This window comes from Centruroides sculpturatus, unplaced genomic scaffold (genome assembly GCF_000671375.1).
Source record: "Centruroides sculpturatus isolate CEXI.00-Female unplaced genomic scaffold, Cexi_2.0 scaffold1042, whole genome shotgun sequence".
Taxonomy (NCBI): domain Eukaryota; kingdom Metazoa; phylum Arthropoda; class Arachnida; order Scorpiones; family Buthidae; genus Centruroides; species Centruroides sculpturatus.
The window spans coordinates 48,046-67,807 of record NW_019385274.1 but is presented as its reverse complement, the minus strand read 5'-3'; the positions used below and the strand labels follow the sequence as shown (position 1 = coordinate 67,807).

Here is a 19,762-nt window from a genome sequence, read left to right as displayed (position 1 = left end):
TTTATACATCAATAAAAACTAATGTTTCATGAAATTATGTGTTTTATTCAGACCTCTAACAAAGCAAAAACATAAGTGCAAATACCAGAAAGAATTTAACTACGTTGACGATTAAAAAAATGTCGATTGTCTATCCAGGAGTCACGGCAAATTTTACACAAAATGGGGGGATCGGAAATGAAAATAGTTTGCGCATCATTGAGCTAGGAAATAAATGTGTAATTCAATTCTCTATTGTAGTTTTAGTAAATGAAAGACTAACAAACTTAAAAATTACAGTACTACATTAGGTGCCTGACAAGATTTTATAGGAGATCAATTATTGCCAGCGGGACACATCGTTATGTGCTATCGAAACAAATGAGAGAGATCGTTCTACCGTGTTTCCCCGAAAATAAGACAGTGTCTTATATTAATTTTTGCTCTGAAAAATGCGCTAGGTCTTATTTTCAGAGAATGTCTTATTTTTTCCAGGAAGAAGAATTCACAATTATTATTGAACAAAAAAATTCCAAGTCAAACTTAGACGAGAATGACGTATATCCGGTGTGTCGAACTGTCGCCTTTTTATAGCGTCAACATCGGACTCGCTGACCAATTAGTGCTTACTGGACCGTAGCACTATGCAAATGTCATGTGGCGTGATTCCCGGCCGACCAATTAGCCATCATCAGCCGTAACGTTATGCAAATCTGTGATTCCCAAGCCATAGCCTTATGCAAATCATGCCGTGTGGCGTAATTGTCTGCTGACCAATCAGTGGCTGTACTTTCAAAAAGCCAACGGCCACTTTCAACCATCTGTCGATGACCGTTACGACTAAAAAAAACTTCGCTAGGTCTTACTTTCAGGGGGAGGTCTTATATTTCGCAATTGAGCAAAATCTGTGCTAGGTCTTATTTTCTGCGGATGTCTTATTTTCGGGGAAACACGGTATACAGAAATTAACTGAATGTTGTTTATGTCTCTTTTTAATATATTTAAAATGATTTAATTTTTGAACATAAAGTAGGACAATTACGCTTTCACATAGGAAATAAGACATCTATCGTAATTGTAGGACGTATAGCAATCCTAATTCTTATTAAGAAATAGACAGTAAAAATACTGCGCCAATGTACACTGCAGAAAATGCACTTAACAATTTTAATTGACAAGTTTTAATGCCATAATGATGTTTCTTGATTTCTCAGAAGAATTTTTTACGCTTGATTGAAATCGATATATATTAAAGAACCGCCATATTCTTTTGCTCTTTATTTTCCATCAACCACAACAGTTTTTATATCGTAATTATTGGTACCTTTTGTGATTTTTTAATTTGCGTGTTAAAAAATTAAAGAAACAAAAGTTATATAAGATTTTTAAATTATTTTTTAGCCATCATATTTATATCACAAATATATAATCGATTAGGTATATAAGACATTCTGTTTCTAATTAATGAAAGGAACGTGCTTTAACAGAATGCAAAGATACATTTACAAATACCGGCTGAGTGCTGAAAATGTTCGATGTCTTCACACTATATCTTTAAATTTCTCAAATTAATATTTAATCAAAAAATATATGTTATATTCTCGCTTATATATTATATTTCAGCAACAATTTTAAGTGAAGGAGATTCATTGTAATAGCATTTTTTGTTTTAGATAAACAAAACAAAAGGATTAATTTGTAATATATGTAATACAGTGACCACTCTCATGCTTGAAACAAATATTCCCTTGTGTTTTTATACCAGTTCCATTGCCACGTGAATTTTCTACTTCCATAAATATGTCGAAGCTTTAAATATAGGAATTTGGAGATATCAATTTCTATGGAATACCTCTACTGAAAAATACCGTCAAACTGGAACACATTCAAACGATAATATCCTTTGAATTTAGCTTCCTGCTTACGAAAATCGTCTATCAGATGATGAAATTCATATTTTAACTTTGCTCCAATCATAGCCTCATAGGGACTGAAGTTTATACCAGTACGAGTACGATTCACTCGATTTTTCATCGTTGTACAAAACGTAATCCTTCCACTATTTGTTAGTGTTGTTAGTCTCCAACTGAGAACTAAGCATATTTTATATGTCTTGATTACATCTTTCTACTAAACCCTGACTTTGTGAGTGCCTGTGCTTTTCATGTACAATTTTTAACTCAAGCCACATATTACACAGTTCTTTGATGACATTATTGGCGAATTCTCCAGTTATTGCTTTGTAGAATACTCGGAACACCGAAAATTGTAAAAATGTGTAAAAGAACATAGGCTACATCTTCAGCCCTTTTGGTGTTTAACGGTCGTAGTTGAACGAATTTAGTTAAGTAGTCTTGGTATACAAATATAAAGGCCGAGTGGCAGTCTATCGCTCTAAGGGACCCGGGTTCGAACTCAGACGGATCGATAAATCCCCAGAAATTTTTACGGGCGTGGTCCGTCCGGATATGTCAGATCTCGTCTCTCACCACCTAAAATTTGACTGTTCTGACTTTCTGTTGCTATTAACTCATTTAATCGGTTGTTGAATCAGTTATTCATATCACTTAATAATTGCTCCATCATCATTAATTTTTTTAAAGAAGAAAACACTATTTTAAGAGGTAAAATTAAAATGTCTCACAAGATTGCTGATCGCATAAATTTAAAGTTCGATACTACCGATTTTGTTTGTCATTATTCATAATGCTCGTATTAATCACTTAGTCTGTAACATATATAATTATATGCTGTATATACCCCTATAAATAATTTTACTAATACACTTGCAATTTTTTGTATACATTTGTCATGTAATAAATGCTATGTGCCTGTAGTTATTTTATTTATGAACCGAGTTACAGGAAATAAGAACAATGGATTAATTCAAGGACATTGAATATTCTTGGTGTCTCATGATTCTGTGAGAGATTTTTCTTAATCTCTCACAGAATGTTGTTAAATTGTTCATTTTAGTTGTTTAATAATTACTTTAAATGACGTCGATGTTGTCTATGAAAAATTCAATTTCGTTACTGTAACGTGACAAAATAAATAAATTATTTTGGATAGAGAATAAATACACAAACATCCAAAAGGTTATATTATAAGTAAAAATAAGCTATATAATTTTCTTTTACGCATGCTTTGACAGACCTTTACGTCATTATTTGTTTGATACGGACCATTATTGCAATATGGCTATCTCTACTTTCTTCTATTTTATTATAGAATCGTGCTGCTATATTTTCGTATATGTAAGTCATATTTACTACAATTTTAATTAATAAAGTATAGTTGAACTTGTTATTTTCATGCTAACTAGATTATTAATAATTTTATGTAAATATTACTTTTTTATAAGAATATTAGCAGGTAGGCCCGGCGTTGCCCGGGAAAAAAAATAAGTACTAACATTAAGATTATTAGATTATTTTGTACTTCTAACACTTCTATTATATTATATTGTTTGATTTATATAATTACAAAGATTATCTTACGTAAAGATTTATCATACCAAGTGATCTATATAATACTTTAAATTGTTCGACGGAAACCTCGTATCATGTAATTTTCCTATTCGAATGCCACTATACCAGTGGGTCCGATAGGAAGAAGGGACTGTTGTAAGTGGAGGTTAAAGTTAATTCGACCAAAAGTAGTAGTTGTCCTTTTGCTGGGAGAGAGGATGGTCAACGACTACTAGTTAATACTAGTCTACTATTAATATTTGAGAAGTGATCCGTGTTGGATAGCTCGTGACGACCCCGCGTGCGATCGAAGTTGCTAAACTTAACGTCCGAAAGACTTGATATAAGACTTGTTTAAATAAATAAAAAATCTTGTAAAAATGCGAGAATAATTGTTTTTATGTGATCCCGTAAAAATTGGTGAAATCAGGTTGAAAATGTAAATCTCAGCAAAAACATCTAAGGAAACTTTTGAAAGTTATGGCATAAGCATACTGGAGGCAAATTTGACAGTAAGACTCAACATGTGAATAAAGTGCACATCACACAGACTACAACTACAGAAAATTTTGAATGAAGCAATATCGCCATGATAATAAATAGGAAAACTAAACATGGGCACAGAAAAATACTTCGAGCTCTACTTTGTGCCTTTGAATGTACAGTACCGTACATTAATTTGACTGAATGTTATAACATCTTTAAGCAGTATCAGTGAAGGAAGTTTAGTGCAATGGGTTTATGAATTAGTAAGGGGAGATGAAATCAGGGGAGGAAGCTTCGTGTCCAGGTTTCCTGGTATTTGAGCTTGTCCTCGTAAATATCGCGTTTATAGAAAAATTATTAGAATTACGGCAACGAGACATGTGAGGTATCTGCCAAGGAGTATGCATTTCGGAAAGACTTTTATGTAAAGCTGGCCCTAATTTAAGTGTTACTAACGCGAAGAAAACGCAGAGAACACCACGTGACCATTTCGTCGGCCATTTGCGAACCCACGACCGACTACCTGTGTTCGGTGGTTTTGTGAGATTCCGGACGAGATCGGAATCTCTCGCTAAATTTTATTTAAAAACTTTTCACTTCCGGAAAAGAATTTCGTAAGATAAACACAATGCGTAGAAGAAGAAGGAAAAAAATAGATGTAAGTGTCGGCCGAACTGAATTTACTTGTCGAGCCTGAAAGACGAACTTTGGCTTGGATGCTCGTAAATATGACGAAATTGCGGCAAACTCGAAGTACTATGAAATATTTCGATCAATAAATAATTTTCGCGATATGTCTTATAGAATTTTTTCATAGAGATAAAACAAAACGTTTAGAAATACGAGCAAAAATTCCAAGGTTCGTATAAACATCCGTGGTCTGAGATCGAGATGCGGTGTCTGGTTAACATTGAGATTTGACCTTTCTTTCGCCCCGATCGGGTCTCGTTCTACTGGGAGGAAAACAAGGACCAATTGGGAAGAAAGAAGAATTCGGGACCAATTAAATTGTTCGGTCAGCGGATAAAGTTCATATAAACCCGCTTCTCAAGATCATAGCGTGCATCTCCGACTGTTATTCTAAAACCACTCTTCTCCAACCTTTCATCTCAAAAACCGTTCTTCTTTCCGAACCCTGTATTGTCAATGCTTTAAGAACTAAGTGACCCCTTTCATCTACCTCGTCAATGACTCCGCCCCCAGCCCGGCATCGTACGAACTCGTAAAGCAGTTATGAACTATTGCTCCAGATTCCGAAATATATTTGTGGAACGAACACTGAAGAAGACAAAAGAAGATTAGTTGTAAGCAGCAATTTTTTGTAATAAACTGAAAAATTTGTAAAGGTGTTTCATCGGCACCCACAAACGTGGTTTATATCCGCAGACTCTTCTTGGGTTTGGTTACCTGACGAATTAAGTAAATGTATGACATTATTGGAGTTAAAAGTATTTGGACATAACTGCCGAGTTTCGTAGCAATTGGTCGAACAGCCTAAGTGTGCATAGCGAACAAACAAACAAACATCCTCATTTATATATATAGATGAGTGGTAGTCGAATCTGAGAGAATTTCTGATTTCCTTCACATCTGTTTCTTGTCAAAAGTTTCAATATGTTATCTTGGAATTCTCAGGAGTTCTTAATATTTCTTTTATGAAATGTTATAAAACAGTTAATAATAGAGGAATTACTACTCGTATATTGTTAACACGTTTAAAGCATACAGGAGATATTCTTACAAACAAACGAGCTAACAAATTATCGCAAATACTGTAGTTATAGATCAAATTACACTCTTGATTGGGACTGTTAAGATCATAAAACAATGCAAGCAAACAGGTTTACCTTGTTACTCACAGAAACGATTCTGCATAGGCTAAAACAGAAAATACATTTTAAAAATTATTAGATATATTATTTTTTGACTATTATTATAGCTAATTAATAAATTAGCTTGCTCTTTATTTATTTTTATTTTTCTTGTACCGTTTTTTTGATTTCTTCGAATGTATTTAAAATTTTTTATGCTCATAAGTTTTTGTTTATTTATTCTGGAATTTCACTTGAAAAAGCTTTATGATAAAGGGTGTTTTTATACTTGAAATTTTCAGTTTGGATTGAGATTGTCTGTTTTTTGACTGAAACTTTATGCGAAGAAGGATACAATTAGTAGTAATTAAATTAGGCATTTGTCTATTTTAAGTAACTCGTATGTTAATGCAATATTTTCAATTTTTTTAAAGGCTAATAGTTTCGTTTTATAATTATTGGATGGTTATTCTTACACACACACATACACAGAATCAGGACTTAAATAGATAGATTTATTTACATTTTTCTGTACAATAATGTAATGAACAATTGAGGTATATCGCTAAACAAAGGATTGCTGCGAAAGATTTCAGTAAACCTTTACTAGACTCTACAATAAAATACACAATGAATTATATTTTATATTTTTACTCTCTGTAATGTAATCGATTAGTTGTAAATAATCGATTATTTACAAGTAGTCGGCTTCACTACAAGACAATGTCAACACGAAATGCATTTTTTACACTTGACTATCTTGGTTCCTGTAACAGATAACACTTTCATTCTTTTGCTATTCATTTTCTTTCGTATAAGAATTTTCTGTTGACATCGATAAATATTATGTTAAGATTTTTAAAGTATAAATATTTTTTGTAAACGTCAATTAAATCTTAGTTTTAAATTTAAATATGAAAATTTACCATCGATTTTATATTAAATATATTGTGTGTCTTTGCGTGTGTATAGTTCACATGATTTATATGATGTCACACAAAATAATACGTGCAAACCGCTTTTATGACATCACAAATGACAATGCATATGACGTGATTTGTTTACGATAAAATGATACTTGTTATAATATACTTGTTTAAAATGAGATGTAGACTCATTCTAATATATAATATTTGTTAATTCAAATAAATTGATGAATCGCGATAGATGAATATACAGTCGATCCCCCATAACACTGTTGATAATTCCGTTTTATATAAATTCCATGTTGTACGAGTCACTTAAATTTTACAAATACGTGAGCCATTCACAGCCCGGCACACGTATTTGTAAAATTTAAGTGACTCGTACAACATGGAATTCATANATATTATCACAGAAATAAGAAATTTAATTTTTTAAATGGCAATGGAGCATTTTGCAACAATTAATGCTATTTGTATACTAAACTTATTTCACTCAGAGTGAGCATTAACTGGGAATTAAGGAAGAATGTATTCGGAATCCTTCTCAAAAGTATAGTTTGATTTGAAGACTTCTATTAGACCATGCATTATCATTTCGTATATAACGCTGAAGTTTCGATATCATTCTCATATTAACTGTGAAGTAATTATTTAGGAATACTGTACTTATTGATTTACAACCGATATATATATTCAATTATCTGTAAAATATTATGAGAGTTTTCTCTTAAGGAACATGTAAAGAACTTATCGGAACGAACAATCATTTACGTCTTTATAATCTTCTCAATTCTTTAGTCTTTAAAGTACGAAGCCCTTACGGTCCTATAAATATTGGCGAAATAATCATTTTAATTTCTTGACTTTAAGCTAATGTAAAAAGAAAAATTAAAACGATATGTTACTTATAAAATTCTATAAACAGCGTTTTTTGTATGCTACATATTTAAATATAGGTTTTATTCATTTTTTAGTTTATTTTGGTTCATTTAAAATACGAAATGTGGTTTCATATTTTAAATAAACCAAATGCAATTATGAAATATAGAAATATTTAAAAATTTCACATAACATGGAGACAAATAAAGATTTATTATGATTAAAATAATATGAACATTATGAAATATGCTTAAAAATAAAAAAAAATTATTTTTATAATGTTTAAAAGTACATTTTTTTCGTATAAAATTAATAATTTTAAACTTGAAATTGTTGCGTAGAAACAAAATTCGAAGTTTTCATTCCGCCGAATCCTCGACGAATCTAGAAATAAATAATTTATTTTCAGTTTTCGTTAAATTAAAAGTAGCATTTTTAAATGTTACAGATTATATTAATTAATATATTATTTTTAATAAGATTTTTTTTGTATACTCAATGCTATACAGTCGACCCCCCATAACACTGTTGATAATTCCGTTTTATATGAATTCCATGTTGTACGAGTCACTTAAATTTTACAAATACGTGAGCCATTCACAGCCCGGCACACGTATTTGTAAAATTTAAGTGACTCGTACAACATGGAATTCATATAAAACGGAATTATCAACAGTGTTATGGGGGGTCGACTGTATAGCATTGAGTATACAAAAAAAATCTTATTAAAAATAATATATTAATTAATATAATCTGTAACATTTAAAAATGCTACTTTTAATTTAACGAAAACTGAAAATAAATTATTTATTTCTAGATTCGTCGAGGATTCGGCGGAATGAAAACTTCGAATTTTGTTTCTACGCAACAATTTCAAGTTTAAAATTATTAATTTTATACGAAAAAAATGTACTTTTAAACATTATAAAAATAAGTTTTTTTTATTTTTAAGCATATTTCATAATGTTCATATTATTTTAATCATAATAAATCTTTATTTGTCTCCATGTTATGTGAAATTTTTAAATATTTCTATATTTCATAATTGCATTTGGTTTATTTAAAATATGAAACCACATTTCGTATTTTAAATGAACCAAAATAAACTAAAAAATGAATAAAACCTATATTTAAATATGTAGCATACAAAAAACGCTGTTTATAGAATTTTATAAGTAACATATCGTTTTAATTTTTCTTTTTACATTAGCTTAAAGTCAAGAAATTAAAATGATTATTTCGCCAATATTTATAGGACCGTAAGGGCTTCGTACTTTAAAGACTAAAGAATTGAGAAGATTATAAAGACGTAAATGATTGTTCGTTCCGATAAGTTCTTTACATGTTCCTTAAGAGAAAACTCTCATAATATTTTACAGATAATTGAATATATATATCGGTTGTAAATCAATAAGTACAGTATTCCTAAATAATTACTTCACAGTTAATATGAGAATGATATCGAAACTTCAACGTTATATACGAAATGATAATGCATGGTCTAATAGAAGTCTTCAAATCAAACTATACTTTTGAGAAGGATTCCGAATACATTCTTCCTTAATTCCCAGTTAATGCTCACTCTGAGTGAAATAAGTTTAGTATACAAATAGCATTAATTGTTGCAAAATGCTCCATTGCCATTTAAAAAATTAAATTTCTTATTTCTGTGATAATATAGATAATTCGAGACATAATTTGCATTATAATTTTATAACGTAAAGTTATAACATAAGTAATCGTATAGAACAATGCAAGCAAACAGGTTTACCTTGTTACTCACAGAAACGATTCTGCATAGGCTAAAACAGAAAATACATTTTAAAAATTATTAGATATATTATTTTTTGACTATTATTATAGCTAATTAATAAATTAGCTTGCTCTTTATTTATTTTTATTTTTCTTGTACCGTTTTTTTGATTTCTTCGAATGTATTTAAAATTTTTTATGCTCATAAGTTTTTGTTTATTTATTCTGGAATTTCACTTGAAAAAGCTTTATGATAAAGGGTGTTTTTATACTTGAAATTTTCAGTTTGGATTGAGATTGTCTGTTTTTTGACTGAAACTTTATGCGAAGAAGGATACAATTAGTAGTAATTAAATTAGGCATTTGTCTATTTTAAGTAACTCGTATGTTAATGCAATATTTTCAATTTTTTTAAAGGCTAATAGTTTCGTTTTATAATTATTGGATGGTTATTCTTACACACACACATACACAGAATCAGGACTTAAATAGATAGATTTATTTACATTTTTCTGTACAATAATGTAATGAACAATTGAGGTATATCGCTAAACAAAGGATTGCTGCGAAAGATTTCAGTAAACCTTTACTAGACTCTACAATAAAATACACAATGAATTATATTTTATATTTTTACTCTCTGTAATGTAATCGATTAGTTGTAAATAATCGATTATTTACAAGTAGTCGGCTTCACTACAAGACAATGTCAACACGAAATGCATTTTTTACACTTGACTATCTTGGTTCCTGTAACAGATAACACTTTCATTCTTTTGCTATTCATTTTCTTTCGTATAAGAATTTTCTGTTGACATCGATAAATATTATGTTAAGATTTTTAAAGTATAAATATTTTTTGTAAACGTCAATTAAATCTTAGTTTTAAATTTAAATATGAAAATTTACCATCGATTTTATATTAAATATATTGTGTGTCTTTGCGTGTGTATAGTTCACATGATTTATATGATGTCACACAAAATAATACGTGCAAACCGCTTTTATGACATCACAAATGACAATGCATATGACGTGATTTGTTTACGATAAAATGATACTTGTTATAATATACTTGTTTAAAATGAGATGTAGACTCATTCTAATATATAATATTTGTTAATTCAAATAAATTGATGAATCGCGATAGATGAATATACAGTCGATCCCCCATAACACTGTTGATAATTCCGTTTTATATAAATTCNTTAATTATTTATTAAAATGATTTATAAATATATTTTGATTTCAATTTACAATTTTGTACTCCCTCTCCTTTTACCATTACGATTAACTGTAATTTAAATTGGCATCAGAGGATGTATAAGTTAAACGTTTTCTTCAAAATGCTAAATTATTTTTACAACTAATTTAAATTTGTATATACTTTTAGATTTTTATAGTTGTTAATCTCAAAGAATGCCTTATCAAACGCAGAAGGATGACAAAAGGAACTAGTTTCATTGTTGCGATATCTAACCAATCCAGAAGATGTTAAGATGAATCGTCTTATTAATTTCTTTTATTATTCAGACAAGCAATAAAGAAAATCGCAGAACATACATTTCTTAGGCTTTTTCTTAGTAAATGTCAAACCAACTATGTAGATGATAATGCAGTCAGAAGTGCAAAGTACAGTTAGTATTGCTGAAACAACAAAGCTGACATAATACGAGAATATTTGAGCGAAATAAATAAATTAGAAATGTTGCTTTTGAAAAATTCCAGATATTTTAATGTCAACAATGAATTTAAATACTTTGAATCCACCTTAAAAAAGTAATAATTTACGGCTTTTACAAAATGTGTTACCTACTTTTAGATCAATCTGTTAAATCAGAAAGAGACTTCTCGGGTTTTTTGTATCTAAGCTTTGTTCACGAATGGCAGATAAGAGATTTGTTTCTTAAGATTTCATTTCCAAAAAAATGCGATTTCAATTTAAAATTATTTAAATGACGTATTATTTTGACTAGAATAATACATCATTCAAACAAAGATGTCATTTTTGCATTATTTAAACCATAAAATAGGAATAAGCTATACTTGAAAAGAGCCCTTTCATCACTACCTTTTAATTGTGTCTTTATAAAATTGCATTTTTCGGTCAAGACCGAATAAAATTAATTTTTTAAAAAGGAAGCAGATTGATTAAAAATTGGTTTATTTCTCAACTCTTTAATGTAAATCATCAATAAATTCGTTGAATCATCTAAAGGAAAATAATTTAAGCCCATTATTAATAAAAATTTTATTTGAAAATTTGTAAATGTAATAAAAACACATGTAGCTTTATATCGTTGACTTCTCTGTGTAGCTTTTGGAAGGAAATACACTTTTACAGGCAAACAAATCTTTTATATAAAATAATTTTATCACAAAAATTTAGAAAAAAAAATCTATATCTAACATCTATTTTCAAATTGTTTAGGTATACATTTAACGAATATTTTATCTACAAACATAATTCGAACAAGGATTGCTTATTTCGGTCTTCTCATACTATCGATCAAAACAGTAACTATTCACTTTTCAAATAAGGATTACTTTCATGCAAATAATTAGTTATAAAGCAAATAGAGAATCATGAACCGGAATAAATATATTTAATTTCGATGTAAATTGTAACTTTCTGCACCAGAAATTTCCTTTGTATAAATGTTAAGAATTTTTCATATTTTATTGAAAAGAATTTTTCATATTTTATGGAATCAATTTCATATTTTATTGAAAATATTTCATTTGGAGAAGAAGAATGGATACGAAAATATATTAATTTAAACACAAGTATTCCTGTAACGAGTAACATTCTAAATAAGAACGATAATACAGTATATAAAACGTATGTTATCGAACCCACGTTGAATGATAATAATGTTGAATAGTTTAAATAAAATACAGTCGACCCCCCTATAACACTTGATAATTCCGTTTTATATGAATTCCATATTGTACGAGTCACTTATATTTTACAAATACGTGAGCCGTTCACAGCCCGGCACACGTATTTGTAAAATCTAAGTGACTCGTACAACATGGAATTCATATAAAACGGAATTATCAAGTGTTATGGGGGGTCGACTGTACGCAATTCACTTGTATACCTTTTTGTCTTTTGGCATAGCCAAACTTTATAAAGTTAATTAAATATTTGCTCAAACAAATAAAAATGAATAGAACAAAATATATCAGTGTTGTAATAAATTAAAATTTTTTTTTTGGAATATTATTACTGAAATATTTTAAATCTCGAGTTAGTTTTATTTATATTGTAGGCAATTGTTACGCGATTAGCATATATATTCAATCATCAATACTTCGTTAGTTATACTAAAATAATTTTATATACATTAAACATACCCTACAATATAGTAAAAGAGACTTTAATTTTAAATTTTTTTTTACAAAATTATGTTTATGGTTAATTTAGTTGAGCTATTTTCTGTCTCGAAGAAACTAAAACTGAAAACATTGCCACTCGCACAAACTTCAAATTTTATTAAATGCCATTTTATAAATAATTTTTAAATGTTGTCGATCGATTAGAGTGACGAAAGAGTACGAATAATTCGGGATTTTTATCATTATCAGCTGCTTACATTCTGTCATATGACACGCTTTAATGGCTAATCAATCAATAAAAGTGTTAGTGTAGCCTCAATAACGTGATGTATGGCTTAGGCATTGTTAAATTGTCTTATATCATCTTCAAATAAATCATTTCATTCTTGTCTTAATCCCTGGATAAATGTATACCATGGTAAAGTAAAGTTAAATTTATCATTCAAACCCTTAAATTTTTCTTAATTTTATGCAAATTCTTCTGTGTCTTTTTATTTGCATTATTGTATTTAATGCTAAGTTTTAAGAATAACTCTTTTAAATTTAAAATTAATTTATATTATGCTTTACATTATCATAAATGAAGTTATCATAAAGTACCATTTTTATATTTTTTATAACTACTAAGTTATTTTTAATTGCTATTTTTTAAGCTTATTAATCTCTAGAATCCTGAAAAAAATTCTAGATCATGCATTTGATAAATAATGATTGATATATCAAAAAGCAACTTATGAAAATAGATTGTAATTTTTCCTCGCATGATCATTTTCAGAGTATTTTTGCTTCAAATCGTTCAAATTTTACATAAAAAAACAAGTATTGAAAGCAATTTCACTACGATTTCACTTTAATTCTCAAAGGCTTTTTTTATAATTTAATGTATTTTTTTTAAAAAAAAGCAAGCAAAACAATAATTCATATGAAAGAACCTAAAAAGTATATTTTTCAATAAATATTCAGAATAAATTTTTATCTATTAATTAGGGCGATTTCTATAAGAGGAAGTATACAATGCTTACATATAATGCTCAAACTAGTAATAAAAATATCTAAAGCAAACTTTACATATACAATATCGATGGATAAGGCAGATGTTAGTCAACTGGTTCGATATTTTGTTTCAGGCTAAACTCATGAACAAACGACAAACATGAACGACAGTAATACGACATTCGTTCCTATATACTCTCACAATGAGAGAAACGATGCTAATGATGTTGTTTTCATCTTGACCAGCGCTTTTCTCATATTCACCATGCAATCAGGTAATCTTTTAACAATTATTCTATTCAAAAATCAAAATTTTTAAACACCAAATATTTAATTTTAGTCATAATCATATGCTCAAACCAATCCTCAATTCTTACTTACATAACAAAGCCATAGAGTTAAGCTAATTGTAAAGAATCCATGCTACAAACCAGGTCAGCTTTTATATTAATTTCGCATACAGCGTTAAATTTCTTCGATTAGAAAAATAAATGTTTATATGTGTTTTATTAAAGATAGCATCTTTCAAACTTGTAGGTTATAAGTATTGACATTTGTTACATATAATCGAAACTAATACATAATAAATAGGCATTATTGTAATCACCTGTACTTAGATATAACTTTTGATAGGGTTTTATAAATAATATATGAAGTTCAAAAAATATCTTATCTTATGTATTTTCAGGTTACGCTCTTTTAGAATCTGGTATCGTATCCCGAAAGAACGAAGTTAATATATTAATAAAAAATGCAACCAATTTGCTAATTGGTGGTTTCGCTTATTGGATTTTTGGATTTTCTTTAAGTTTCGGGGATGGCCTCAAAACTATTTGGTTTGCTACAGGTCGCTTCTTTACTCAAGCTTCACTTCAGGATATGGGCGTTTTATATTCAAAGTTTGTCTTTCACGTAAGTACTGTACTGTACAAGTTATAGACTCTCAATAAAGGTGTATAAATTTTTGACATTATCGTCTTTACGTATAGCTCGGTTACTGCACTACTTCTACTACTCTAGTGTCTGGATCCATGGCTGAAAGATGTAAATTTACCGCATATTGTCTAGTTTCTTTTTTAAATATCTTTATCTACTGTATACCCGCGGGTTGGATGTGGAGAGAGGATGGTTTTCTGGCTGTTCTGGGTGCCGTGGATATTGGAGGATCGGGAATAGTACATTTAGTAGGAGGGTGTTCGGGTTTAGTTGCTGCCATTATTTTAGGACCCAGAGTAGGAAGATATGATCAAGGATTCGAACCTCTTCCTCTTGGAAATCCTACTAATGCACTCTTAGGGCTGTTCATGCTATGGTTAAGTCGTGTTTAATTAATATGCTAGTTCATATTGAAATTATTTGAATTTTAAGCTCGAGATCATTTTTCAGGTGGGGTTGGTTAGGATTTAATTCTGGAAGCACGTTTGGTATCATGGAAAATAAATGGAAATATTCTTCCAGGTGAGTATAGCTATCATTTGATGTCAGATTTATAAAAATATTTAATTAAATAACCATTTTAGAGCAGCCGTAACAACTATTTTAGCATCGACAGGAGGAGGAATGGTCGGCATGTGCTTCAGGTAATGAAACTCATTTTTATAATATTAGTACTTATAACATTAATTCTAAAATTATCGAAATTTTATATTTTAGTTTCTTTACTAAGAAAGGTCTTCATGACGTGAGCATTCTTATGGATTCTGTTATGGGATCAATGGTAGCCATTTCAGGTAAACAATATTTTTTTAATCACAAAACAAGATTGAAAAAATGATTGTAAAGATTACTAATTAATAAATTCAACTTTGTAAATATATATATATTTACTTATTTACAGGAGGAGCACCAATAGTACGTCCATGGCAAGCAATCGTTATCGGAATGATTGCAGGATTAATTATTGTTTTGGTGGTTCCTCTTCTAGATTGGTTACACGTAGACGATCCTACAAACACGTTTGCAGTTCACGGTGTGGGAGGACTCTGGGGTATGATAGCAATTGGTCTCTTTCCCGAAAGAGATACCATTAGAAACTATACAAGAAATTTATCTGGTCTTTTCGTCGGAGGCGGTTGCAAATTGCTAATTATTCAGATTTTAGCTTCTGGATGTCTCATATGTTGGAGTTTATTGGTATCAACTATTTTTCTCTTAGTAAGTTTAACTTTTATCTTACGTTTGTTACGTTTATGTTTTGTTTTAATTATGTTTTCATTCTCAAATATTATTTCACTTTTGACGTATAATGTTGATTTCATTTAATTACGAATTACTCGTATTAACTAAAAAATTAATTATTAATGTTCTAAAAACAAAAAGTAAAGATTAAAATTAAATAAAAATTTCATAAGATTTTCTTAACTACAACTGACTGAAAACTAAATAATTATGTTAAGATAGATGTATAAATTTATATCCAATATATACGTGGTATCATCGTCATCATCATCAGCTTCAGCTTATTCTACCATTTCAAATTATGGTGTAGCCTCCCTTACATAATCGTCCTCCATTTGTGCCCATATTTGCCTATCATTTGCTTCTCTCCACCATGTTGTGCCTTCTTGTTTCTTTATGTCATAGTCCCATCTTAAGTTTGGACGAAATGCGTGGTGTATATATATAATACATGCAAAAATTGTTTATATATATATTATAGTGTTTTCAAAATATGAGAATATTTTTGATAAAAATTATTCACTAATTATATTAAGTTTTTCTCTCGAATCTACTACTATTATTATTACTCTTTAGTTCTATATCTGCAATTCTTAAACTGCACTTGGCGTCTGAGAATTAATAGTCAGGGATCCGCAAATAATTTTTTAAACTTAAATGTGATTTATTATTTAATTTCATTACAAAAAATCATAATAAAAATACCATACAATTCCAAATAAGCTTTCATAACAGTCAACTGATAGCATTTCTCATTTATGTAAGCGCAATCAATTTAATCAAATTCCTGCCGTATGAGTACTCGTATAAAGTTAATGATTAGGAATCCGGCAAAATGGAACTAATAAAGTTTAAGAACTGGTGTTCTGCAGGATGTAGAAGGCCCTGCCTTGTTAAAGAGTTTTCTTTCATTCAGATCTAACTATAGTCTTTCTTTTCCAAAATCCAATTCCTCTTTCACGTCAAGTCAGTTTTCCACCATCTCCGTAACAAGTCTGGTTGTCGTTACAGCTTACATAGTTCTTCTTTAATCTTGTTTTTACATTTTCGTTTCTTTTTGATAGGATTAAAAAATCTTTCTGAGATATTTAGGAGATTCAGAATCTAAAGAAAAAAAATTCATATAATTTATGAATGTATTTTTCAATTGTGTAACAGGTTTCGAGTTATAACATGGAAGACACAAAACACTAATTAACATATCGGACTAAATTTGGTCGATTTGATAAAAATGGACGGAAGTTTCTTGTAAATTTATTAGCAATTAAATCTTATCTGTAGAAAATTACGATATTTGAACGATTTTAATTAATTTTTTGTGATTATTTGTAGCTAATTAACGTCACTATTGGCCTACGAATGACTATCGAAGAAGAGATAATGGGACCAGACTACGTCGACCATAATTTACAACACGACGGTAACATTAATGTTTTGAGAGTTTTAAAAGAAAAATCCGAAGGTTCTCTTCGTCGTAGAAACACTAGTCACGTGATAAGAAACGATAATAAAATCCATCCCAAGTCGTTAAAAATTAGTACTATCAGCAATAACGAATAAAATTATAATTTTATGTTGGATTAAATAATAACGAAATGCGGCACATTCTTAAGAAGTGATAACATAAATTTTAAATTTGGCATAAATAATCATTAATTAATGTCCTCATTTATTAATAAATTAGTTTAATGAAATAAATTTGAAGGAAAATAACTTTTGTGTAGACATGAATCAATATTCATTTTTTAAAATCAGTTGTTTACATCGGTGACTCTCACCACAGTTAAAAAGAATGCAACTGCGCGACGCGAACAGGTATACAAAAACATTAATAACTTCCGCTTCCGGTGTTAATCAGCTTCGAAAATAGGTAAATTTTGCCACTCGAATGTATTAAATTTTATTAGGGGAGATCGGGGCAACTTCGGCATGCGGGGCAAGTTTGTCAAGCGCTTTTTTTAAAAAACAAATTAAAAGGAGATTTTGGTTATAGGTTAGGCAGTTGAGTTTTATTGGTGGCTTGTTGAGTGTAGTGTTTTTATTGTTCTCCAACAAGCGTAGTTGAATTATCAAGCAAATTTTCATTTTCGTTNTATAACGTATCATTAGAAGAAAATTATCCAAGATAATTACTATTTAAGAATACAGTAGACCCTACCTATAACACTGTAGATAATTCCGTGTTATATGAATTCCATGTTGTACGAGTCACTTAGATTTTAGAAATACGTGTGCCGGGCTGTGAACGGCTCACGTATTTCTAAAATCTAAGTGACTCGTACAACATGGAATTCATATAACACGGAATTATCAATAGTGTTATAGGGGAGTCTACTGTATACAGTTCATACTGTATTTTGATTCTGGATAAAATTTATATTAAAAAAAACTTTAATATGGAATTTTCCATGAAAATAATATTTTTCTTATATATGTGTTAAGAAATTAAAAATTAATTTACTAATTAAACTGATTGATTACAATTCAATCGTTGCCAGTTTCGAATTAATTTCACTAATAGCGAAAGTATACTTCACGCTGTTATATATAAAAATATATAATTTATATAAGAGAAGAATGTTATAATATATGGTAGAGTCAGTTGCAGATCGATCAGGTTATAAACTAGCAACTAATCTTTCGTGACAAAGATTAAACTCTATTAAAATTGGATCTTCAAAATTGGAAATTCGACGTTCGGTTTTATTTTAAAATAATTAATGACTTATATAAGATAAAAGTTTTAACGAATAAATAAACAATTAAAATTATTTAAATAATTTTTTTTTTGGGTCTTCTTATTTGATTAATTAACATTAACGAATTTTTTATTTATTTGTATAAATAAAAATAATTAATAGTTGACAATTCCAACGATAGTTAATTAATTAAACGCGTTAATTAATAAATAATAATTTAATTCAAAATTAATTAATAAAAACACGTGATAAGTAAAAATGTTTCAATTATGTTGAAGTAGTGACGTTGATAAACGTCCAATGAAAGGTTACGAAATATATTCAAATTATCCAATCGAAACTTAGAAATTATAGTTATTAATTATGTAGAAAGAGGAAATGTTTTGTCATTAAAAATTGAATAGAAACGACACAAATTTAAACTCTTTTCGTTTATTCAAGGAAAATTATAAGCTGCAACGACATAAAGAAAACATGTTACCATTTTATTATACAGGAGGTAACTCCGCCTCCATGACCTTCGTTCTTCAAACCCACATCCTATATCTTAACTCTTAAACTTTGGTAGAAAATTTAAAATAAATTTAAGTTTTAGGATCATTAATTAATTACTTTAATTATTTTATTTCAGTTTTAATTGTTTCGTTGCTTTTTAACTGAATTAAAATCTATTAACTGAAAATTGAAGAATTAAAATGATTTTATAATATTTAATAAGATTAAATTTGTTTTTGTAATTTTAATTAAAATATTTTTGTCATGTTTTAATTACTTTAATCAATGAAAAAATATAATTTTTTAAAATATTTTTACTATTTAAATATAAAATTTCAAACTTCTAAAATATCTTAATGGATTTATTATACAAATATATATATATATTTTTTATAAAAATTTTTCAAGTTATAAACTCGAAAGAAAGTAAAAAAACTTAACTTTTGTGTAGAAATTTCAAAGAACTAATGCGTAACATACAGTACTCATAACATGAATAATAATATATTATTATTAAAATTACAAAGAAAATTACTTAATAATACAATACTATATTATTATATATATTTATAAAATAAAATAACAACAAAATTTAAAAAGAAATTTCGAAATGATAAAGCATTGAAATCTCTTCGATATTCGAGAATTGAAATACGAGATCCAAATAACATAAATCTAATGCTAATGCTGACAGTAACAAAGTATAACGATTTTCACCCTTAAACGATTTTCTGACGAATTATAATTCTTGT

General features: G+C 28.8%; 1 protein-coding gene across 3 annotated transcripts; it reads left to right on the top strand.

Annotated features, from left to right (window-relative positions):
- The first annotated feature begins 3,164 nt into the window (after nucleotides 1-3,164).
- On the top strand, nucleotides 3,165-17,593 carry LOC111637037 (putative ammonium transporter 3). 3 transcript variants are annotated; one of them, XM_023382447.1, is made up of 10 exons: nucleotides 3,165-3,236; nucleotides 8,369-8,460; nucleotides 13,773-13,913; nucleotides 14,327-14,550; nucleotides 14,628-14,950; nucleotides 15,025-15,096; nucleotides 15,159-15,218; nucleotides 15,292-15,368; nucleotides 15,476-15,792; nucleotides 17,149-17,593. In XM_023382447.1, the coding sequence occupies exons 3-10, from the start codon at nucleotides 13,799-13,801 to the stop codon at nucleotides 17,374-17,376; spliced, it is 1,416 nt and encodes a 471-aa protein (XP_023238215.1). In that variant the 5' UTR covers nucleotides 3,165-3,236; nucleotides 8,369-8,460; nucleotides 13,773-13,798; the 3' UTR covers nucleotides 17,377-17,593. The 3 variants fall into 3 exon arrangements, with proteins under 3 accessions (XP_023238215.1, XP_023238216.1, XP_023238214.1); XM_023382448.1 differs by lacking the exons at nucleotides 3,165-3,236; nucleotides 8,369-8,460; nucleotides 13,773-13,913 and adding an exon at nucleotides 12,719-13,063; XM_023382446.1 differs by lacking the exons at nucleotides 3,165-3,236; nucleotides 8,369-8,460 and having other exon boundaries at nucleotides 13,604-13,913.
- Nucleotides 17,594-19,762: the final 2,169 nt, after the last annotated feature.

Excerpts from the sequence above, each read along its gene's own strand:
- LOC111637037 (XM_023382447.1), top strand. The coding sequence starts at position 13,799 with ATGAACGACAGTAATACGACATTCGTTCCTATATACTCTCACAATGAG. Across the intron at positions 15,369-15,475 it reads ATCAATGGTAGCCATTTCAG|GAGGAGCACCAATAGTACGT; the intron begins GTAAACAATATT and ends ACTTATTTACAG. Across the intron at positions 15,793-17,148 it reads TATCAACTATTTTTCTCTTA|CTAATTAACGTCACTATTGG; the intron begins GTAAGTTTAACT and ends GATTATTTGTAG.